We start from the raw sequence: 25,573 nt of genomic DNA, 5'->3' as shown, positions 1-25,573 counted from the left end.
AATTCCACCTTATAAAGGTGTATGAACCCTGAAAACGTGACTTTGTTCATTGCGCTGAAGCGCGGCGCGAAGTTACAAAATTCGAGAGGTGCACGACCTCGCGAACCGACAGCGCGCGAGGCACTCGCGCACACGCGGAGCCACAGCGATTACGTCATTTTCGCCGCGCGGACCCTCGCGTCGCAACAACCAGGCAGGCTTGTTGTTGAGCGAGGGTGGCGAACGTAACACTCGTGACGAAGTGTTTTTTCAATAGCCCTGAAATAAATGCTCCGGTTTTGTTTTGGTCCGTATCCAGTTAATCAGGAATGAGATTGGGTCCGGACAGGACTGCGTTCGGGTCCGGATCCGGACCGCGGTCCGCCAGTTGAGTACCCCTGCCTTAAATGGTAAGCACAATAAAAGTCAGAAGCAGTTAGGTAAGATAAAAGAGTAAAATAGATTTATTAAACAAGTATGAATCAATCCAGAGTTCTCATTGTACATACACTCAAGAGCGCCTGCAAACGAGAGCTAATTCCCCTCTCCGAGCTCTCATCTCTTATACTCTAGCTCATAAGCACATAAGATGTCCACAAGGTGAACATGAGGTGATTAAAGCATATGATTGGATCAACATAACATAAATCACACATGATTTGACAATTGTACATTGGTTTTCTCCCCGCACACCCCCTCCACACTTGTTGTTCTCATGATGGTCTGAGAGCCGACGTGGCCATCTGGTGTTTCCAGCTAGGTCTGTTTAGGAACACCTCAGTCCCGGAACCGGCCGGGGACGTCCAGGGTAGACAATACAGGTTTCTAAGGCCTTCTACGACGTACAGGACACTGATCAGGTCCAGTGTCCCTCTGTATGGTTAGTACCATTATAAGTCACATCTCTAAGTCTGTGTCTAATATGATTAACAGATACTAAGCAACATAGGATAGAACGGGAAGATCATAATTTCCACCACACCACTGAAACCACCTGCAGGACTTTTCATCTTCACTGATCTAAGTTTCATAGGCTAAGGATCAACATATGTGGTGATGTGCCACAGTTAGCTAAAGCCACATCTTCATGATGAGGAAGGGTGGACATGTAATCAAACTAAAGAATGTCCAGATGCAATCTGAAGTGTTAATGCAGTGATGAGGTCTTCTAGAAACAGATCTATTGACTGTAAAATCTAAATGTTATTGGATTTATGTTAAAGGACTCCCCTTTTGTAAATTTTACCCATTCATTCAATTCTCATCTTTTCTCTCTCATCAGAGTCTGTTCATTAGCATTTCCACATGTCTAATGAGCTAATAGTGGACTGCAGGGTTTTGCTGTGTCTTTTGACTGCATGTGCATATGCAATTGAAGTGACAGTCAGGGCCCTGTTTCTCATACACATCCCAGAGATGAGATCATCTCAAATGAGAAAGTGTTCAGTGTAAAAGTTTTAGACGCTTTTGGGAAATCCAGGCCAGATAAGTTAATTTAAGTTCCTTTATGCCATAATAAATGTCACTGTGTAACCTTGTTGTGTCATTCCTGTAGAGGAACCTTTTACTTATTTGGACAGTGATACACACATTGATGCTGACAAAAGTTATAGTATTATAAATGATTCATGATTATAAATGATTCATGATGTTCACTACAACTGCATGATTTATAATGCATTTCTATACATTTTAAAGCCATAAAACACCACACTCAGCTACAGTGCTGAGCATATGATAGTCACGCTTTATTACCAATACAACTAGATTGACAATGTGCTAATAATTTTCTTTTAAACATTAGCTTAACATTGTGCCTTCAAACTGCTAAGCTGTTATAGTGTGCACAGCTCTATGAATCCTGATCCTCGTGAAGTGCACTGCAGAAAAATGAACCCATAATCAAAAAGGTCAAATGATATTGCTGGCACAATTAAAAGAGGAGGGAAACGAAGACAGAGATATAGCACACTTAAACTGATAAAATGTCTAATATAATGTACCAAAGTAAAATTTCATTTAGAGACCTGACAAAGAACAAAATTGGAATATTAAATTAAGATGTGAGCCATGCCTGAAAACAGCAAACAATGTAAGTGGTGCAGCCAACACCTTGCTGGACTATAGAATATTTTAAACACTCTGATGTCATAAAGGGGCAGGCAGCCCAGTGCTGGACTACAGAACATTAAACACTCTGATGTCATAAAGGGGGTGGACAGCCCAGTGCTGGACCACAGAACATTACAAATACTGTGATGTCATAAAGGGAACACCCTGCCCAGTGCTGGACTACAAAGAGTAAACAGTAGGACTCAAAAAGCTCAGAAGCCCAAATGTGATCAGTATTAGAACCATAGAAAATCCTTCGTGGCATGGTGTATCTAAGTAAGCAAAGATAAACAGGTTGTGCAAGCCTTTTTTTCATTTATCATTTGTATCAAAACTTCAGAGAGGCCACCATGCTGTCAGGAGTGTAGTGCATGTACTGCAGCACTACCATGGTAACAGCCAGGAGGAGGAGCTGCTTGAGGCTGGGAAGGGCGTGGACACTTGACCCAGAACCTGTAGAGAAAAAGACAGACAGGGAGAGAGAGAAAAAGAGACAAAAAAGAAGGACTGAGGAACAGACAGAAGGGGAGACACAGAGAGAGAAAAGACAGAGACAAAAGATAGAGAGCATTAGGCAAACTCAACAACTTCAGAAAGGATTAGTTGGGAATTGGGGTGAATATATGTGCAGTAGGGATGGGGAGATTCACCGATTCACATCGGTGATTCGGCACACATGTCTGCGATTCGACTGCACCGGTAGATTCAACGTGCATCGGGTTTAATTTGCGGGCGAATTTACGGTGCATCGACTCTAGCCTTTTTGCATCAGCAAATACCATGGTTAAATCGGGTGTTTTGTTTTCCAGTATCTATTCCTTATTCTAACATATTTTCAGAGGCAACATTTTTTTTTTTTTTTTTTGAGGCAACATAAATGCACCATCGTGTCCTCAGGTACTGACGCAAACACGCAGACGTACACAACAAAGATGGAGGGAGACGAGAGCATTAGCAACGACAAAGAGATATTTAATGCACCAAAAAAGACACAAAAATCATACGTGTGGCAATATTTCAGGTTTTTTAAGCGAAGTGGTCAACTTGACAAGACGCACGCAATCTGCAAACAATGCCGTGGGGCTATCAAATACGTTAGTAGCACAACGAACCTGGTGACACACATGAAAAGACAGCACGGTGTGGACATCTCTGCGGCCGATACCCCCTCATAAGTCTAGCAGACAGTAGTGTTGCAGATCATAATTTTCACTATGCACATTGTTAATACAGTACTTTTAAAAACTGTTCATCTTATGTTTTAAACATTTTGTATAAATATAGATGGAGAAAATAACTGAATAATTCAGTTGAATAAATGCTCTGTCTGAATATACTGAATTATGCATTTTTTATATTATGTATTGGTTTTGCTCCATTGAAAACAACCAGATGCATACATCCCTTAAATTGTTAGAGAGTAAAGTAGAATTGTGCTATTAAGTTAAGAAAACTGATGGGTTAGGCCAATACATCCTCAAACCTGTATTGAACTGTATTGAATGATCACTTATCAAACCGAATAATAAGTCATATCGTTATCAAATAATTTTTGAATCGCATCATATCGTGAACAGGAGTGATTTGTATCACATCGTATCGACAAGGGGTTTCAGAGTATCGCAGTTATATCGTATCTGTGGCAGTGTATCGAGATGTGTATCGAATCTACCTTAGTGGTGAAGATATACATCCTTAATGTGCAGGGTTTTGAGGTGAATGTTTGGGTTTGGGATTGAGTGTACCTGTGGGTTTGGTATTGAGTGTACCTATGGGTTTGGTATTGAGTGTACCTATGGGTTTGGGATTGAGTGTACCTATGGGTTTGGTATTGAGTGTACCTATGGGTTTGGGATTAAATGTACCTGTGGGTTTGGTATTGAGTGTACCTATGGGTTTGGGATTGAGTGTACCTATGGGTTTGGTATTGAGTGTACCTGTGGGTTTGGTATTGAGTGTACCTGTGGGTTTGGGACCGAGTTTACCTGTGGGTTTGGTATTGAGTGTACCTATGGGTTTGGGATTGAGTGTACCTATGGGTTTGGGATTAAATGTACCTATGGGTTTGGGATTAAGTGTACCTGTGGGTTTGGGATTGAGTGTACATGTGGGTTTGGTATTGAGTGTACCTATGGGTTTGGAATTAAATGTACCTGTGGGTTTGGTATTGAGTGTACCTATGGGTTTGGAATTAAATGTACCTGTGGGTTTCGTATTGAGTGTACCTATGGGTTTGGGATTAAATGTACCTGTGGATTTGGGTGTACCTGTGGGTATGGGAACAAGTGTAACTGTGGGTTTGGGACCAAGTTTACCTGAGGGTTTGAGATTGAATGTACCTGTGGGTTTGGTGGTGGATGAAGTGCTTGTCACATTAGTTGCTGTGCTGTTTGCCAGGAGGGTTGTGGGAGACGGAAGACCGCCTGTGATGTTGAGTCCTAGTGTGTCCAGATCAGACTGGAACTGCCTGGACACCCAGGAACGCACAGCTGCCGACTGGTCATAAGTCTTTAGATCCGGCAGATTACGACCCAGCAACTGTTTAACGTTAGGCACTGTGAGGGTCTAACACACACACACACACACACACACACACACACACACACACACACACACACACACACACACACACACACACACGCACACACAGTGTAACTGTACACATAAGACTGTTGCAACTGTACACATAGGACTGTGTGTAATTAAGTATGTATAATAAATGTATTACACGTACATTGATGACATTCAGGTCCAGTGAAATGAAAGTGAGCAAATCCATGCTGATATTTGAATTAGCCAGTGTCAGCACGTACTGAAGTGTTGCACCACCTAAACACACACACACACACACACACACACACACACACACACACACACACACACACACACACACACACACACACACACACACACGTCAACAAAATTCAGTCCTCCATAATGTGTTTTTTTGTGTGTAGGGTGTGTTTGTGTGTGATGTCTAACTCACTAATGAATGTATACACCAGTAAGAGATATATGACACTGTGTGTGTGTTAGTGTATACGTGGTGTTACCCAGAAATGACTGCATGAGGAAGTAAGAGGTATATGAGACGGTGTTGGAAGCTTTTGTAGTTGGGAAGAGAGAGCGGTCAGTGAAGGCCACTGCAGCAATGCTGAACAAAACCTGCTTCTGCTCCAGAGTGCAGTTAGACACCGACAAGGGTGCAGTTTGCCTGGTCAACATTAAAAACATAGGAGCGTCAGAGAGAGAGACAGTGTGTGTGTGAGTGTGTGTGTGTGTGTGTGTGTGTGTGTGTGTGTGTGTGTGTGTGTGTATGTCTGAGTGTGTGTGTGTGTGAATGTCTGAGTGTGTATGTGTGTGTTTGTGTATGTGTGTGTGTCTGTGTATGTCTGAGTGTGTGTGTGTGTGAATGTCTGATTGTGTGTGTGTGTTTATGAATGTCTGATTGTGTGTGTGTGTTTGTGAATGTCTGTGTATGTGCGTGTGTGTGTGAATGTCTGATTGTGTGTGTGTGTGTGTGTGTGTGTGTGTGTCTGAGATTGTAGATGTTTGTGTACTTACTGCAGGGTGGCTACATTAATTTTGTTGAGTGTGCTGGTGTTCAGGGCACACAGGTTCACTGCGAGCGCGTTGAGCACTGAGGCGCTTAGGTAGTTGCCAGAGGCACTCAGATAATTGTTGATGATGGCTTGTATCTGAAACCAAGTAAACAATCAAGTAAACAAACATTCTGATGCCAAAATAAACAAACCCTTCCCTCTACGTCTTGTTTTGTAAACAGTGGGGATGGAGTACCTGAGAAGTGTTCCATGTTCCATCTGTGGAGTTCATCAGAGCAGAGAGAGTGTCGAGCTTCGTCACGTTCCACCTGCTGATGTCACTGGACAAGGCTGCACGGGAGGCGGGGCCAAGCAGCTGCACCACCTCATCACTGAGACCTGCTGGGTAAGCCTGAGAGACACAGGGGACAGAAAACCACCAATCACCACAGTGTGAGGCTGGGTACTAGGCTTGTCACGATACTAAGAATTACAACTTCGATACGATACTTTAAAACATATTGAAATTCGATACCATTTTCGATAACAAAGTCAGATAATATGCTCATTTCCATTTTAAAGCCTTTTTATTATTTTTTATAAACAAACAAATGAATATTGTATTTTGTTTCACAAATGCCAAATAAATAAAAGGTGTAGTCCCTACCACATTAAAACAGAAAAATAAATAATTGCACATTAATATAAATTAACATAAATAATAGTAGTGCACCTTTAATGTTGCTTTGTGTTTCAGGTTTGAAAAGTGCTGGAATTTAGGCTAAACTACTTGAAAATGCTTGAAATTGTAACTTAATTTCAGAACCAATAGCTATCTGACTGAACATATTACGTTATCAAATACGAGCCTCTTGTAATTCCAGGACGAAACCTGGGAGAACGTGAAGACGTTAAGATTGGGTGTTTTGAAAATAAACATCCATTAAATAATCTGATAAAAAAATGAATAATTTCGAGTATATGTATAAATATTTAACTTAAGTTTAATGTGCTAGGAAATATTGAAATAGACCTTGAAAGTGACGTACAAGTGCTTGAATTCCACCTTATAAAGGTGTATGGACCCTGCAAACATGACTTTGTAATTGCGCTGCGGTGCAGCGCGCGCAGTTACAAAATTTGAGAGGTGCACGACCTCATGAATCGACAGCGCACGAGGCCACCGCGATTGCATCATTTTTGCCGCGCGGACCCTCGCGCCACTCGCAGCGCGTCAAGTATAAACCAGGCTTTAGCGCCCTTCGTTGATATGTTCCAAAAGCACCGCCTGCAAACTGGCTTGTTCATGTCCTTTGGTTTTCCATCTGTATCTGCTTTGAATCCAAAGTATTTCCACACAGCACTTCTGCTGCTTTCCTTGCTTATTAAGACGAGCTGCGAACACACTGCGTTTGCTTTAGCTGCCATTTTAGCATTACAAACTGTTCTGTGCATTACGGCAGCTTGGGTGGGTCAAACGAAAGCGCATTTTATGTAAAAAGAATCGATACTTGGAGAAACGAGTATTGTACCGTTTCAGAATGTTCAGTATCGATACGTATCGATATCGATTTTTTTGACAACACTACTGGGTACATGTCAGAAAACCACCAATCAGCACAGTGTGAGGCTGGGTACATGTCAGATGCGTGCAGAGAATATGACACGCTCGAAGAAATGTGACCACCTCACTTGTCTAGCAGTTTATGTGCGTTGTGTATATGCTCTAAGTTTGAGTGGTCGGATATGACCTTAAAAGCACGATTCATCCCCTTCAGCTAGTGCCACCATTCCAAAGCCAATTTAATGGCTATCAAATTCCCTCTCCAACACTGTAATTGTGTTCGGCAGGCGTGAGTTTGTGAGAATAATAAGCGGCGGGGTGCAGCCGTGAGCCTTCCAGACTCTGTGAAAGAAGAGCCCCTACACCCACATGAGAGGCATCCACCTCCCTCACAACCACCGCCGAAGGATCAGGGTGCTTGAGCACTGGGGCCGTGGTGAACACAAGCTTGAGTCTCCTGAATGCTCGATCCACCTTAGCAGACCACTGAAGCTTCTTAGGAGCCCCTTTAAGCCCCTAACCCTAACCCCAACACTAACACTAACCCCAACACTAACACTAACACTAACACTAATCCTAACCCCAACCCCAACACTAACTCTAACCCTGAGCTGCGAGTGCCAGAGGTGGGACCAAGTCAGTGTTTTGCAAGTCTCAAGTAAGTCCAAGTCTTTATCCTCAAGTCCCAAGTCAAGTCTCAAGCAAAGACCGTCAACTCAAGTCAAGTCTCGAGTCAAGACAGGCAACCGTCAAGTCAAGTCCCAAGTCTGAAACTTGGAATTTCAAGTCCTTTCGAGTCCTTTTTTTTTTACAGGCACCAACGCTTTATGAATGCTACGCTGATGCGTTTCTTTACTCGTTTTGTTGGTGTCCGCCAGCCAAAAGATGACAGATCGTTTACATTTTATCTTCTCTTAATTACATAAATGTACTTAAATAAGAATGTTTTGTTACATCATTTTACACGAAAATAGCAAGCTTCATCGTAAGCAAGATGCTGTCATTACGAATGGTTATTCTAAACATTTGGATAAAATGTTTAAATATAGACTAATAAAAGGTTAGGGTTATTTTTTCATTGTTTTCTGTTATTGTGGGGTCACGGTGTACTATTGTTACCTGGAGATTCAGTGGGGTCACATATTCTGATGGCTGCCGTCAGAATTGGTGACCCCAGTTAAAAAGGCTCACCTGTACATCCCATTCATGATTTCTTTGTTGGCTGCAATGGTGAGGGGATGGTAAATCTTGTTTAAGTACATTTATGTAATTAAGAGACGATAAATGTAAATATAAACATCTGTCATATTTTGGCTCGTGGACACCAAAAAAACGAGTAAAGAAAGTGCATCAGCGTAGTTTACGTAGCATTTGTAAAGCGTTTGTGCCTCTGAACAGAAACTGTGAAATAGCGCCCCCTGTGGTCACAAAACTAAACGGTCACAGAATCTGGTGTAACACCGGTGTGACGTGCGGAGGAACGGACACGACACGTAGCAGAAGGTGCAAACACGAACTTTACTTTGACACTGAACACGTAGCTTCACTGCGGTGGCGCAAGCACAACCAAGTGACACTCACACTGGCATGAAACTTAGACAAAGACGAGCACACGACACTGCGCGAACGCACATTAAATAAGTGAGTTACACAGACCCACGTGACCTCGAGACAAGGCACAGGTGTAACAAACGAACACGCTCACAAACAACCCACACCCACGGAAGTACAAACATGGACATAGCAGCACGCAGACGACGTCATGACACACCCACAGGGAAGGGTCCGGAGCTGTCACCGTGACAGAACCCTCCGCCAGGGGCTCGCTACTCCCGGAGCGTCCCGCGTAGCTGGGAAGCCCCGAACCAACACCGACGGGGCAGGTCCGGAGCCGCCGGGATCGTGAGCCTCCGAGAGCAGTCACCCCCGACGGCGGGAACCGCCGCGAACAGCTCTAGCACACCCTCCCTGGGAAGACAGGGGAGAAAACGTTAAACAATGGCACGCTGACAAACACACACACTGGAACATGAAACACAAATGGCACAAAAGGGAACAGTGGGTTAGGGAGACACAAGGGGACAGACAGAAACACCGGAACACACACATTCAGCCCCGAAGCCAGACTTCCCGCCTGAGGCAACGCCAGTAGCGGCGCGAAGGCTCCGAGGGCTGGAGACGCTGCAGCAGGCGGTGCTCCTCCCGCCTGTTGCGCCCGCTCACCGCCAGGTGCCGCACGGCCGGCGGACGCGCTGGGTGGAGCGCGACTGGTCGACCGCTTGGGACCAGTCCCTCTGGCGGGCGCTCGAGGGGCGGCGTGACTGTCCGACCGCTTGGGTGCCGTGTTTCGGTCGGACGCGCGGGGTGCAGCGCGACTGGTCGACCGCCTGGGGGCGGGCGCTCGAGGGGCGGCGTGACTGTCCGACCGCTTGGGTGCCGTGCTTCGGTCGGACGCGCGGGGTGCAGCGCGACTGGTCGACCGCCTGGGGGCAGCACACCTGGCGGACGCGCGAGGTGCAGCGCGACTTTTAGCCCGCTTGGAGGCAGCGCGACCGGCGGGTCTCACAGCGACCTTCCTCCCGGGTCCGTGACTACCTCTTCCGGGAGAACCGTAGGGGCTTGCTGCGCGATAGGCCTGCCGGCGCTCCCTCTCCGGGAATCTCCCGTAGGAAGCCCCTCCCTTGCCAGGCCAGCCCCCTCTTGGACCGGTATCGGGGGTGGTGTCCATCTCCGGCTCCTCCTCCTCGGCCACGCTCCAGTCCATGGACCGAGCGGGGGTCTCGCATCGGGAGTGGTCCATGGGCTCCTCCTCGCAGGAATCCCCACTCACCGATGCGAACGAACTGTCCGGTCCGCTCCCTCCCCCTTTGTATACCGTCGGGAGCGAACATATAGACGGAGGGCTCTCCCCCTCGCTTTCCTCACCGTAGTCGGATGGGAGGGGACTGACGTCATCCCCCCCGTAACGAACGGTGCTCTCCGAGCATACGGACGGGGAATACTCCTCCTCGGAGTCCACGCCTGTCGCCTCGCACTCCGATGGCGGAGCACTGACGTCTTCCTCTCCGTAGCAGACCGTGCTCCGTGAGCACATTGACGGGGAATACTCCTCCTCCTCGGAGTCCGTCCCCTCCGTCTCGCCCTCAGACGGTGGGAGACTGCCTTCCTCACCCCCGTAATCCACCGTGCTCCTCGAGCACATTGAGGGGGGATAGGACTCTTCCTCCTCTTCCTCGGGAGGGGTGAGGGAAAAGGCGCCCATGCCCACCCAAAACGGCTCCTCGGTCTCCTCTTCCTCGGGGAAGACCGGGAGTAGCGCGCTATCCTCTCCTTGCTCTGCGCTCTCGGGCACTGGCATGGGAGAATACGCGTGCGGGGTTTCGGTCCTGCCGCCTCTTACCGCCCGGTGCGGGGGCTCTAGGGAAGCGGCGAGGTCCTGGTCCCTCCACATGCGGACCGCGGATTGGCGTAGGTGTTCTGCCATCTCCGCATCCTCCGCTTCCCGAGCCGCGCAGAGCATGTACGCGCACAACGGGTTCCTCATCATATCCTGCTCGGAGACGGGGGCTTCGTGGTGACGGACCGGGGAAGAGCCGTGGTGGCGACGGCTCTTTCTCTTCCCTTTAGGCGCCCGGGTGGCGTATCCAGGCATACCTCTCTCTAGAGGGCTCGTCTTTCTGTGACGTGCGGAGGAACGGACACGACACGTAGCAGAAGGTGCAAACACGAACTTTACTTTGACACTGAACACGTAGCTTCACTGCGGTGGCACAAGCACAACCAAGTGACACTCACACTGGCATGAAACTTAGACAAAGACGAGCACACGACACTGCGCGAACGCACATTAAATAAGTGAGTTACACAGACCCACGTGACCTCGAGACAAGGCACAGGTGTAACAAACGAACACGCTCACAAACAACCCACACCCACGGAAGTACAAACATGGACATAGCAGCACGCAGACGACGTCATGACACACCCACAGGGAAGGGTCCGGAGCTGTCACCGTGACAACCGGTCTGCGTCAGAAGGACGTAAATGAAATTAATGGGCCGCACTTTATAAATATTATATACGTTTTAAAATTTAGATTTAGGGTAAAAAAAAATCAAGTCTTGGCAAGTAAACAGGTTCAAGTACAATTCAAGTCCCAAGTTATTGGTGTAAAAGTCCAAGTCAAGTCTAAGTCTCTGAATATTTTTTCAAGTCAAGTCAAAAGTCTTAATATTAACTCGAGTCTGACTCGAGTCCAAGTCATGTGACTCGAGTCCCCACCTCTGGCGAGTGCTGCCTGCCGTGAGCCTGTCACCTCGAGTTCATCTTTGTGTTTGTTTGTTCTCAGGTGTTTTGCACCTTTATTTTGTTTGCTACCTTGTATGTTATGGACAATAAAGCTTAAACGCCCTTATTGCCCCCTTCTGCTCCTCCCCGTCACACCTACAACTCAGATTGGGGTATTTCTGCAACAATTTGTGTTGGTCAGTTTGTCAAATATTTCAATAGGTTTTAAAAGGTCAATCAAAAGGTACATGAATAAAGGACGTTCCCCAATATAGACCACATTACTTCCAATTTTTCATAACTAATCATTCTGCATAAAACGACATATAAAATTGTACATATGCACACTTTTAGACAAGCGTGTCTTGTCTGTGTGTGCTGTCAGTTGTTGTCTGTGTGTGTATTTAAGTGTGTATTGTCTGTGTGCTGTCAAATGTTTATGTATGTATTTAAGTGTGTCTTGTCTGTGTTTGTTGTCAGTTGTTTGTGTCTGTATTTAAGTGTGTATTGTCTGTGTGTTGACAATTGTTGTTTGTGTGGCATTGTGTTCAGTATTATGTGTTTTCTGTCTAGCTCTAACGCTCTATCGCTAATGTTAAATAAAAACCGTTGTGGAAACTGCTCTGGCCTCAGATGTCCTGTCTTCACCCACAAACATCACAGTAACGTTATTGTTATTTTTATGGGTTTGGAACACTTTGGAACATTTACAATTACAAAATTACAATGTTGGTGGGATTTCAATATTGTTTTCAGATGTGAGTTTTGCCAAAATAAAGTTTAAATGTCATTTTAAGGCAGGATCTTACTTTAGTTTTTTTTTTTTTTTTCACATCGCTAATGGCGATAAGAGATGCTTATTACACAATACATGGATGTGGCTGATATTGGGGAACTCAAGATTACTTTTGAGCTAGTTTGAGACCTACGGTTGGGGTTAGGGTTTAGAGATTAGGGTTTAGGGATTAGGGTTTAGGGTTAGTGGTCAGGCGTGGTCAGTGTGGAAGATAAAGGACCATATGTAGAAGCTGAACATGTACCTGGTTGAGTTTGTCCAGGATGACACGCTGGTAGCTGCTCCCAAAAGCCTTCTGTGCTATATCAGCCAGGTTGTCCTTCAGCACCTGGACACTCAGACACGCATCAAACTGCATCACGTCATAGCTGAAAGGGAAGGAGCCGTCCGAGACCTGCACCTGAGTTATCTGACCCACTGTACACGCTGGAAGAGATGAGAAGAGGGGTGTGAGAGTGTGTGTGTGTGTGTCACTAAATACTCCATAAATACTGCTGCCAGTATTGTTCTGTATAATGTGTGTGTGTGTGTGTGTGTGTGATATGAACTATTTGTTGGTATTTAGAGGCTGTCATGATAAATGTATCACCTGCAGCCGGTTCTTCTGAACATCTGCTTTATAGCTGTAACCAGCACGGCTAATTATGAAGGTTACATGTTTGAAGCTGGTTGACAGTTTTACTGTACACATGTCTGGGAGATGCTCTCTGAGAGGCAGTTTTGTTAGTGGTTCATTTTTTTTTTACCAAGCTATGCAAACATTAGCATACAGCTGACATGGTGCGGCTAATAAAACAAAGAGGAGTACGTACGTAGCTACAGGTGCTGCTAGCTGATGAATTTGGCTATAAGACATGAAAATGCCAGAGTGGGAATCACAGAAGGTGTCTCCTGTCTTGTGTTGTTCTCACCTGTGTCTCAATAGTCCTGTCTTGTGTTGTTTTCGCTTGTGTATCAATAGTCCTGTCTTGTGTTTTTCTCACCTGTGTCTCAATAGTCCTGTCTTGTGTTGTTCTCACCTGTGTCTCGGTAGTCCTGTCTTGTGTTGTTCTCACCTGTGTCTCAATAGTCCTGTATTGTGTTGTTCTCACCTGTGTCTCGTTTAGCTCGCTGTGTGCTCTTGGTTGGGGTCCTTGACAATAGTGCTGCAGTCATCATGTTGCTGATGAGCGATGGGGAGACTCCTGATTTCTTTTGCTGGGGTACAAATGTCCTGAAGAACTGCAGCTTATCATTCTGTGTTTACAAACAGACTCAAATTATCACACACTCAAACATACACACACTCAAATATACACACACTCAAATATACACATACTTCCACACACACACACACACACACACATGCATACATACACACAGACATACACACACACACACACACACACACTCAAACATACACACACTCAAATATACACATACTTGCACACACACTCAAACATACACACACACATGCATACATACACACACTTAAACATACACAGAGACATGCACACACACTCAAACATACACACACACATGCATATATACACACATTTAAACATACACAGAGACATGCACATCCACTCAAACATACACACACACATGCACACACACACACTCAAACATACACACATACACACACTCAAACATACACACAGACATGCATACATACACATACACACACACACTCAAACATACAGACACATGCACACACACACTCAAACATACACACAGACATACACACACACTCAAACATACACACAGACATACACACAGACAGACACACGCACTCAAACATACACACAGACATGCACACACACTAATAAACACAGACATGCACACACACTAATACACACAGACATACACACATACACACCGCTTAACCCACAGATATAAATGAAAACGGTTCCTTCATTTACAGTAAACAGTTCTTTCTTATTCACCTTGGTGATCTGGGACCAGACGGCTGAACTCAGGTAGAGAGGAAGAGAACCTAAGTTGGTCAGAGTGGTGACATTCCAGCTGGTGGGAACACTGTGAAAGATCACAGAACAAAAGAGGAATGAACTACAGTCACACCACAGATTCAAACCACAGAGACACACCACAGATATACCACAGAGTCACATCACAGTCACACAACATAGTCACACCACAGATTCAACCCACAGCTATACCACAGTGTCACACCACAGAGTCACATCACAGTCACACCACAGAGTCACACCAGATTCACACCACAGAGTCACACCACAGTCAAACCACAGTGTCACGCCACAGATTCACGCCACAGAGTCACATCACAGTCACACCACAGATTCAAACCACATATATACCACAGAGTCACATCACAGATTCAAACCACAGATATACCACAGAGACACACCACAGATATACCTCAGACCACAGGGACACACCACAGAGACACACCACAGATCTACCACAGAGACACACCACAGATTCAAACCACAGATATACCACAGAGACACACCACAGATATACCACAGAGACACACCACAGATATACCACAGATTCAAACCACAGAGACACACCACAGATATACCACAGATTCAAACCACAGAGACACACCACAGATTCAAACCACAGATATACCACAGAGACACACCACAGAAACACACCACAGAGTCACACCACAGATTCAGACCACAGAGACACACCACAGATATACCACAGAGACACACCACAGATATACCACAGAGACACACCACAGATATACCACAGAGACACACTACAGAGTCACATCACAGATATACCACAGTCACACCACAGATTCAAACCACAGAGACACACCACAGATTCAAACCACAGATACACCAGAGTCACATCACAGATTCAAACCACAGATATACCACAGAGACACACTACAGAGTCACACCACAGATATACCACAGACACACCACAGATTCCAACCACAGGGACACACCACAGAGACACACCACAGATCTACCACAGAGACAAACCACAGATATACCACAGAGACACACCACAGAGTCACACCACAGATATACCACAGAGACACACCACAGATTCAAACCACAGATTCAAACCACAGATATACCACAGAGACACACCACAGAGTCACACCACAGACACACCACAGATTCAGACCACAGATATACCACAGATTCAGACCACATAGACACACCAGAGTCCCACCACAGATTCAGACCACAGTGTCATACCACAGATATACCACTGAGACACACCACAGATTCAGACCACAGAGACACAACACAGATTCAGACCACAGAGACACACCACAGATACAGACCACAGAGTCACACCACAGAGACACACCACAGATATACCACAGAGTTACACCACAGATATACCACAGGGACACGCCACAGATATACCACAGAGACACACTACAGAGTCACATCACAGATATACCACAGAGTCACACCACAGATTCAAACCACAGAGACACACCACAGATTCAAACCACAGATATACCACATAGAAACATCACAGAGTCACACTACAGAGTCACACCACAAAGACACACCACAGAGATACATCACAGATATACCAGACACACCACAGATTCAGACCGCAGATATACCAGAGACACACCACAGAGTCACACTACAGAGTCACACCACAAAGACACACCACAGAGATACATCACAGATATACCAGACACACCACAGATTCAGACCACAGAGACACACCACAGAGCCACACCACAGATATACCACAGATACCCACCACAGATTCAGACCACAGAGACACATCACAGATTCAGACCACAGATATACCACAGAGACACACCACATATTCAAACCACAGATATACCACAGACATATCCACAGACATACCCATATATGGTGTTTCTTGTCAGTAGTATGTTCTCCACTGCACTGATCTGGTCTGCTGATAAACCCGGACACCGTTTCAAAATTTCCAGAACATATGGGTCTGAGTTCTGGATGTAGGATCCATTCACGACACACACCATGTTCCCCAAGATGTCCAGCTGCATCTGATTAATGTTCAATCCAGAAATTCCCTATGAAAGCAGATGGGTAATATTTAATGAAATAACAGAATTTACACCTACAAAAAATATAAATCCTGTTTACAAGTGAAATTTGTGTGTCTGCAAGTGTGTATGTGTGTGTGTGTGTGTTGACTAACAAGGCACTGCCTGGCATTGGCCCACAGTAGCTGTTTTCGGGAGGCCAGAGTGCTGGAGATCACACTGAAATCAGCACTGCCCAGCGCCGAGATGTAGGACTGACATCTGGACTGTCCAATCAGGGAGTAGCTGAGAAACAACACAAAATATGGGATCATGCTACACTCAACCATTTACCATCCAGATACTGTATGTATGAGTGAGCAAGGAATCTGGAGGCACTGTGTGAATGTGTAGAGTCGTACTCATAATAGAGAAGCATCTCAGAGGGGTATTCAGTGAAGACACTCGGATTGTAATTCTTGATGTAGTTGTACATGCACGTCAGCTGAGGGCGACAAAGAGCATCATTAAAGATCACATCAAACTACATGTAGTACACAACACACACATACCAATACAAATGTCTTAATTCAATACACAAGTACACACCACACACAACACACACTGTTGTCACATATTTTTGGGTACTTCCTATAAGTGGGTTCCTTTTTTGAGGGGACCCTGTTTTAGTGGGAATTCATTTTTTGTGCTCATTTTCCAGTGCCCTGTTATTGCTCACCTGTGACTCCTGCAGGGCAACCCTGGTATTACCACGATGGCGGCAGCTTTTAATGAGGCCGTGTACTTTGACAGCTTCATAGTTCTGAACAACTGTGCATGTGAAACCCTGTAACATGCTGAATGAGATACTACACACACACACACACACACAGATTAATATTTTCTTTGATCTGACCTTGACCATCAGGTGCTTTTTGAGCTGACTCAGATGTGACATGACCAGGAGAAATGACCCTGGCCACTGCAGTGAGTTTTAATGTTTGTACATGCACCATATAGTGCAGCCTTTTGCAAACCATTTGCAAAAGAAGAACTCACTTGTCCGGATTAGGTATGCCATTAGCTGCTAAGTCAAACAACAGGAACGCCTGTAAAACACATTTATAGCATCTTCAGTAGTGTATCTTAACATTTCTTATTAATTCAAACTCCGTAGCAATTGGTCACACAAATAAAGGGTCTAAAGGGGCCGTCTGGTACTGTCTCCTGTAATTCCAGCGCAAAACCTGAGGAGGTGAAGAAAATTATACATTGGGGAACAAAAAGACACCATTAAATAAAATACAGGTACAATTCAATAAATTTGAATTTTATTGCCAAAAAGTACCAATACCTGGTTTAATAATCACAGTATCACTGTGGTCCTATAGAGCAGGCGTACTCAACTAAAACTGTCCGCGGTCCAATTTTGGCAGATACCTGTGTCCTGAGGTCCGGTGCGGCGGGGGGTGGCGAACGTAAGTTGTTGAGCGGGGGGGGGGGGGGGGGGGGGGGGTCGCGAGCGTCACTGCAGTGTTCTCCGAAACGATAGGCGTTTTGTCCGAAACGATATGTGGTAGAAACACCCCTCAAAACAGGGGAATGAACATTTACCTGACCAATTTTAATGTTGCTATATGTTTCAGGTTTGAAAAGTGCTGGAATTTAGGTTAAAGTACTTTAAAATGCTTGAAATTGTAACTACTTGGTTTCACAACAAATATCTGTCTGACTGAATAGTTCTCTTGTATTAGGTTAACAAATACGAGCCTCTTGTAATTCCAGGACGAAACATGAGAGAACGTGAAGACGTGAAGATTGGGCGTTTTTTAAATAAACAACCATTAAATAATGTGATAAAAAGCGAATTATTTTGAGTATATGTATAAATATTTAACTTAAGTATGTTTAACATGCTGGGAAATATTGAAATGGACCTTGAAAGTGACGTACAAGTGCTTGAATTCCACCTTATAAAGGTGTATGAACCCTGAAAACGTGACTTTGTTCATTGCGCTGAAGCGCGGCGCGAAGTTACAAAATTCGAGAGGTGCACGACCTCGCGAACCGACAGCGCGCGAGGCACTCGCGCACACGCGGAGCCACAGCGATTACGTCATTTTCGCCGCGCGGACCCTCGCGTCGCAACAACCAGGCAGGCTTGTTGTTGAGCGGGGGTGGCGAACGTAACACTCGTGACGAAGTGTTTTTTCAATAGCCCTGAAATAAATGCTCCGGTTTTGTTTTGGTCCGTATCCAGTTAATCAGGAATGAGATTGGGTCCGGACAGGACTGCGTTCGGGTCCGGATCCGGACCGCGGTCCGCCAGTTGAGTACCCCTGTGGTAGAAACACCCCTCAAAACAGGGGAATGAACATTTACCTGACCAATTTTAATGTTGCTATATGTTTCAGGTTTGAAAAGTGCTGGAATTTAGGTTAAAGTACTTTAAAATGCTTGAAATTGTAACTACTTGGTTTCACAACAAATATCTGTCTGACTGAATAGTTCTCTTGTATTAGGTTAACAAATACGAGCCTCTTGTAATTCCAGGACGAAACATGAGAGAACGTGAAGACGTGAAGATTGGGCGTTTTTTAAATAAACAACCATTAAATAATGTGATAAAAAGCGAATTATTTCGAGTATATGTATAAATATTTAACTTAAGTATGTTTAACATGCTGGGAAATATTGAAATGGACCTTGAAAGTGACGTACAAGTGCTTGAATTCCACCTTATAAAGGTGTATGAACCCTGAAAACGTGACTTTGTTCATTGCGCTGAAGCGCGGCGCGAAGTTACAAAATTCGAGAGGTGCACGACCTCGCGAACCGACAGCGCGCGAGGCACTCGCGCACACGCGGAGCCACAGCGATTACGTCATTTTCGCCGCGCGGACCCTCGCGTCGCAACAACCAGGCAGGCTTGTTGTTGAGCGGGGGTGGCGAACGTAACACTCGTGACGAAGTGTTTTTTCAATAGCCCTGAAATAAATGCTCCGGTTTTGTTTTGGTCCGTATCCAGTTAATCAGGAATGAGATTGGGTCCGGACAGGACTGCGTTCGGGTCCGGATCCGGACCGCGGTCCGCCAGTTGAGTACCCCTGTGGTAGAAACACCCCTCAAAACAGGGGAATGAACATTTACCTGACCAATTTTAATGTTGCTATATGTTTCAGGTTTGAAAAGTGCTGGAATTTAGGTTAAAGTACTTTAAAATGCTTGAAATTGTAACTACTTGGTTTCACAACAAATATCTGTCTGACTGAATAGTTCTCTTGTATTAGGTTAACAAATACGAGCCTCTTGTAATTCCAGGACGAAACATGAGAGAACGTGAAGACGTGAAGATTGGGCGTTTTTTAAATAAACAACCATTAAATAATGTGATAAAAAGCGAATTATTTTGAGTATATGTATAAATATTTAACTTAAGTATGTTTAACATGCTGGGAAATATTGAAATGGACCTTGAAAGTGACGTACAAGTGCTTGAATTCCACCTTATAAAGGTGTATGAACCCTGAAAACGTGACTTTGTTCATTGCGCTGAAGCGCGGCGCGAAGTTACAAAATTCGAGAGGTGCACGACCTCGCGAACCGACAGCGCGCGAGGCACTCGCGCACACGCGGAGCCACAGCGATTACGTCATTTTCGCCGCGCGGACCCTCGCGTCGCAACAACCAGGCAGGCTTGTTGTTGAGCGGGGGTGGCGAACGTAACACTCGTGACGAAGTGTTTTTTCAATAGCCCTGAAATAAATGCTCCGGTTTTGTTTTGGTCCGTATCCAGTTAATCAGGAATGAGATTGGGTCCGGACAGGACTGCGTTCGGGTCCGGATCCGGACCGCGGTCCGCCAGTTGAGTACCCCTGTGGTAGAAACACCCCTCAAAACAGGGGAATGAACATTTACCTGACCAATTTTAATGTTGCTATATGTTTCAGGTTTGAAAAGTGCTGGAATTTAGGTTAAAGTACTTTAAAATGCTTGAAATTGTAACTACTTGGTTTCACAACAAATATCTGTCTGACTGAATAGTTCTCTTGTATTAGGTTAACAAATACGAGCCTCTTGTAATTCCAGGACGAAACATGAGAGAACGTGAAGACGTGAAGATTGGGCGTTTTTTAAATAAACAACCATTAAATAATGTGATAAAAAGCGAATTATTTCGAGTATATGTATAAATATTTAACTTAAGTATGTTTAACATGCTGGGAAATATTGAAATGGACCTTGAAAGTGACGTACAAGTGCTTGAATTCCACCTTATAAAGGTGTATGAACCCTGAAAACGTGACTTTGTTCATTGCGCTGAAGCGCGGCGCGAAGTTACAAAATTCGAGAGGTGCACGACCTCGCGAACCGACAGCGCGCGAGGCACTCGCGCACACGCGGAGCCACAGCGATTACGTCATTTTCGCCGCGCGGACCCTCGCGTCGCAACAACCAGGCAGGCTTGTTGTTGAGCGGGGGTGGCGAACGTAACACTCGTGACGAAGTGTTTTTTCAATAGCCCTGAAATAAATGCTCCGGTTTTGTTTTGGTCCGTATCCAGTTAATCAGGAATGAGATTGGGTCCGGACAGGACTGCGTTCGGGTCCGGATCCGGACCGCGGTCCGCCAGTTGAGTACCCCTGCTATAGAGAATCTATGGGATATTGTCAAGATGAAGAGGAGGGACACCAGACCCAACAATGCAGATGAGCTGAAGGTGCGATCAAAGCACTCTGGGCTTCCACAACACCTCAGCAGTGCCACAGGCTGATCACCTCCACACCACGCTGCACTGATGCAGTAATTCATGCAAAAGGAGCCCTGACCAAGTATTGAGTGCATTTACTTTACATACTTTTCAGCAGGCCAACATTTCTGAATTAAAAATCATTTTACAGTTGGTCTTACATAAAGTCATTCTGAGACTTTTAGATTTTCATTGGCTATAAGCCATAATCATGAACATTAACAGAAATAATCTATCTATCTATCTCTTATATATATATATATATATATATATATATATATATATATATATATATATATATATATATATATATATATATATATATATGAAGGTGGGGGAGAAGGTAGAAGAGGTGGAGGAAAAAACAAGAACAAAACAAAACAAACAGAACAAAAAAAACAAAAGAACAAAAGAAGGTTGTAGTCAAAAAGGTTTGGGGAAACAGAGAACAAAGGACACCAGGGGAAGGACTGGCTCTCTCATACATTGAGACACAAAAAATAAATAAACTGCCCAGCAAAAACAGTAGCAAAAGGAAACCACAAAAGATATGGAATAAACTGTTCTTTAGGTTTAAAAGGCAACAGCTTTTAGTGTATGAGGAAAAACTCGAGAAGAAAAGACAGACAAAGAGACCAGAGAACAAGTCCCACAACCTCTACCCAAGATACAGGCTAATCTGTACGTCAGGACACTGACCAAACAATTCAGCATCCACCATCTTGGAGGGAGTTGTTTATAAAGGGCTGTCAAGCAGGTGTAACTCGTTTGGACTGATTAGCCCGGTGGCTCCCTCTGGTGGCCGGGGCTGGTGTGGTGCTGTGGCAAACCCTTGCATGCACCTGTATGTGCTAGCTTGGTTGGATTTGCTGTGGTAGCTTAGCTAGCTTAATGCGCCAACAAGTTTATGTAATATGCTAAGGTAACTAAGGTAAATCCAAGTAAATGGTAAAAAAACCATTTTAAATCAGACACTGTTTCAGACACATTATCAACCACTTTTATGGTGCTGTTTTTTCCGTCTTTGTATCGCACATGAACTATGGGTAACGGAAGACCTCAGAAGAAGAACAGCTGTGTTTACAACAGAGGCAGGTTGACCCCTAGGTGGGTTAAACCCAACCCTTATCTCCCTCCCTCTCTCCCTTCTTCCCTCCCTCTCTCTCTCTCTCTCTCTCTCTCTCTCTCTCTCTCCCTTCTTCCCTCCCTCTCTCTCTCTCTCTCTCTCCCTTCTTCCCTCCCTCTCTCTCTCTCTCTCTCCCTCCCTCCCTCTCTCTCTCTCTCTCTCTCCCTTCTTCCCTCCCTCAATTTCTCCATTTTCTGTAATATTTGTATTGTCTCTATCCAGTTGTTCTCTGTAACTACTTGCTATTACCAACTGAATTTTAATAAAAAATAGGTAAACCTCAGACTCAGCATTAAGGAACTTTATAAAGTTCTTTACACATATTCTCCTAACTTGCGCTGGACTATTCAATAAAATTTGTTCATTATAATTTCTTCTTCCTGTACATTTCTGCAGCCTGAGTGTACATAAAATGACATAGCAGTCCTTTAGCTCCTACAGGAAATGACATAGCAGTCCTTAAGCTCCTACAGGAAATGACATAGCAGTCCAACCTGTTCGTGTTTCCAGCTTTTCCGATTCAGCACTGCCACTGACGACTGAGTCAAGTTCACCAGATACACTCTAGGAATCAGCGTTGCCATGGAGTCAGGAACGTTTGTTACAATGCCGTCAGAACTCGCATTCAGTAAGATGAGCTGGAGGAATGAGAGAAAGAGAAAGAGAGGGGAGAGAGAGAGAGAGAGAGGAGAGATGGGAACAGAGAGAGAAATATGGGGGAGAGAGAGACAGGGACAGAGAGAGAGAGTCGAGGGGTGAGAGATGGGGAGAGAGAGAGAGAGAGAGAGAGAGAGAAAGAGAGGGAGAGAGATGAAGGGGGAGAGAGAGAAAGAGAGAGAGAGAGAGAGAGAGGGGAGAGAGATGAAGGGGGAGAGTATGAGGAAAGGAGTGAGGGGGAGAAGGGAAATAGAGACAAGGAAAACTTGGTAAGATTAGAAAAGACTAGATTATCACCTCGTAATACAAATATTATTTGGGTAAGACAGGTATGTGGGCATGTTACCTGGGAGAAGACAGGTATGTGGGCGTGTTACCTGGGGGAAGACAGGTATGTGGGCATGTTACCTGGGAGAAGACAGGTATGTGGGCGTGTTACCTGGTTGACAATGCTCTCCTGTACAGCAATGGGTGTTCTGATGATGTTGGACATGAAGACAGGTGACTGAAGAGCCGTGAGCAGTTGGCTTGGAGGAATTTGGTTAATGACTGAAGACGGGACGCCAGTCACCAGAGTTCCTAACTGGAGCAACGAGTCTGCTGAGTTTATCTACAATAAAACAGGAGAGGAAAGGAGAGAGAGAGAGGGAGGAGACAGAGAGATATGGAAGGAATGAGAGAGGGTAGAGAGAGAGAGAGAATGAGAGAGAGAGAGGAGACAGAAACAGAGGAAGAGAGAGAGGATAGAGAGGGAGGGATAGAGATTTAGAGTGAAAGCAAGAGTTAAAATGGGAGGTGGGACCCTAACCCTGAGCTTTAGACACACACACACACACACACACACACACACACACACACACACACACACACATCACAGACACCCTACAGTAACACAATAAACCTAACCCTAACACATCTACTACCATGAACTATAACTTCATGGTCTTTCCCATACGGCCGAGTGAGTGTACCTTGATCACCCCTGCGGAGAGCATTGATTGGATGATAACAAGGGTCTGCCCCTGGCTCCAGCCAACCACGGTACTGAGCACACTGAGGGAGGAGACAAGGACAGCAGGTGGCGCTGTGCTGAGCTGGCCTGTGCTCAGACCTGTGCTGTAGTTCCCCAGGGCAGAGATGGAGGTGGAGCTGTCTGAGCTCAACACCATCGCCAGTGCTGCCGTCACCTGAACACAAACAAGATTCATGAGACGACGGAACAATCCAGATTAGGAACTTGAGTCCAAGACAGTGATTTTAATCATCATAATCACCACTGATTACCATAATCACCATCAATCACTATTAATATTAAGTGCCACAATAACAATTTATCATCATTAATATCAATCACCACAATCACCAATGTATGTATGTAGTGTGTTTTTGCAATCTGGTTGTTGAACGCAAGTCAAGTGTTTCTAGTGTTTTGCTGTGTGTTTTCCTTAGTGTTTTGTTCATTTTCTTTTGCTACTTTGTTCAGTTCTGTTTTTCACTATGAGTGTCAGGTCTGGCTTGAATGCTACTCTTCCAGCTGCCACTGGAGGGGGCTCCCGAGTCAGTGCCCGGCTTAAAAAGTTCAATCAGCAGCAGAGTTGTATAATAACGAAGTAGAACTACTTCACTACTGTACTTAAGTACTAAAATGCAGTATCTGTACTTTACTGGAGTATTATTTTTTTCTCCTACTTCCACTTTTACTTCACTACATATTTTCCATCAAAACTTTTACTCCGATACATTTTTTACGTGCTGTATAGTTACTCGTTACAATTATAAACATGTTAGCTGGCGCTGTCACCGGGTCAAGCGATCAGGCTGTCTTATGAGAAAACTGCGCATGCTCCGGTCGCGTCTCGTTTACTCTGCTGCTGCCTTCACTGAACACTTGAGCTTCGTAATCTAGGTTCACTTGACACGTCGTGACTGCCGCAAGGGTCCGCGCGGCAAAATGACACAATCGCGGTGGCTCTGCCCATATGCGTTGGCCACGCGCGCGGTCGCGTCGAGAGGTCGTGCACCTCTCGATTTGTGAAGTTACAAGGTGGAATTCACGCACTTGTATGGCACTTTGAAGGTCCATTTCAGTATTTTCTAGCATCTTCAGCTTAATTTACATATTTATACAAATACACATATACTCAAAATTATTCCAAATAATTCACTTTTTATCTCATTAAAAGAGATGGTTCCGTGTTTGGTAACAGCAGAAGAGCAGCATGAGTGCTGCATAATAAGCTTGTTGGTGTTTTAATGTACATATATTGGCACCTTCCACACCTTCAACATCAAGTGATTGTGGCGGTGAGGGTGAGGAAGGAGACCACCCTGGCCCTACCTAGAGACAGTGTTTGAGGAAGGAGACCACCCTGGCCCTACCTAGAGACAGTGTTTGAGGAAGGAGACCACCCTGGCCCTACCTAGAGACAGTGTTTGAGGAAGGAGACCACCCTGGCCCTACCTAGAGACAGTGTTTGCGTTTGCTGGAGTGAAAGTAAATTCCTATAGGATGAAGTGCCTTCTCTGCCTCCCTAAAGAGGGTGAAATATTGGCCTTCAAAAATTCACCTTCGAACTTGTAGAACTTTCAGTACTTGAGTAATAAATTTTAGAATAAACTACTTGCAATACTTAAGTACAAAACATGCTGAATACTTCTGTACTTCTACTTGGGTAAAGTTTTTAAAGAACACTTCAACTTCTACTCAAGTCAAATTTTCTCAAGTATGGGTCTCTAATACTTTATACAACACTGATCAGCGGTGATCCATCACAGCTGTTGTCATGGCTTGTT

At 44.9% G+C, this 25,573-nt stretch overlaps 1 protein-coding gene across 3 annotated transcripts in view; it reads right to left on the bottom strand.

The window, feature by feature from the left end:
- Positions 1-420: 420 nt before the first annotated feature.
- Positions 421-25,573, bottom strand: part of LOC143484076 (uncharacterized) — a 70,749-nt gene continuing 45,596 nt past the window's right edge. The window contains exons 49-65 of one of the 3 annotated variants that reach the window (XM_076982571.1): positions 23,752-23,967; positions 23,220-23,390; positions 22,618-22,761; positions 17,307-17,356; positions 16,987-17,116; positions 16,670-16,752; positions 16,424-16,553; positions 16,105-16,295; positions 14,206-14,296; positions 13,372-13,516; positions 12,525-12,706; positions 5,890-6,045; positions 5,656-5,789; positions 5,145-5,305; positions 4,826-4,920; positions 4,431-4,656; positions 421-2,598 (exon numbers count right to left, since the gene is read on the bottom strand). In XM_076982571.1, coding sequence (XP_076838686.1) covers positions 2,420-2,598; positions 4,431-4,656; positions 4,826-4,920; positions 5,145-5,305; positions 5,656-5,789; positions 5,890-6,045; positions 12,525-12,706; positions 13,372-13,516; positions 14,206-14,296; positions 16,105-16,295; positions 16,424-16,553; positions 16,670-16,752; positions 16,987-17,116; positions 17,307-17,356; positions 22,618-22,761; positions 23,220-23,390; positions 23,752-23,967 — 2,484 coding nt within the window. In that variant the 3' untranslated portion in view covers positions 421-2,419. Of the gene's footprint in view, positions 2,599-4,430; positions 4,657-4,825; positions 4,921-5,144; positions 5,306-5,655; positions 5,790-5,889; positions 6,046-8,598; positions 9,166-12,524; positions 12,707-13,371; positions 13,517-14,205; positions 14,297-16,104; positions 16,296-16,423; positions 16,554-16,669; positions 16,753-16,986; positions 17,117-17,306; positions 17,357-22,617; positions 22,762-23,219; positions 23,391-23,751; positions 23,968-25,573 lie in introns of those variants that run through there. The other 2 variants (XR_013122536.1, XM_076982572.1) reach the window with 2 other exon arrangements.

This window comes from Brachyhypopomus gauderio, chromosome 20 (genome assembly GCF_052324685.1).
Source record: "Brachyhypopomus gauderio isolate BG-103 chromosome 20, BGAUD_0.2, whole genome shotgun sequence".
Taxonomy (NCBI): Eukaryota; Metazoa; Chordata; class Actinopteri; order Gymnotiformes; family Hypopomidae; genus Brachyhypopomus; species Brachyhypopomus gauderio.
Note: the sequence above shows the minus strand (reverse complement) of the source record. Positions and strands in the feature narration are given on the sequence as shown.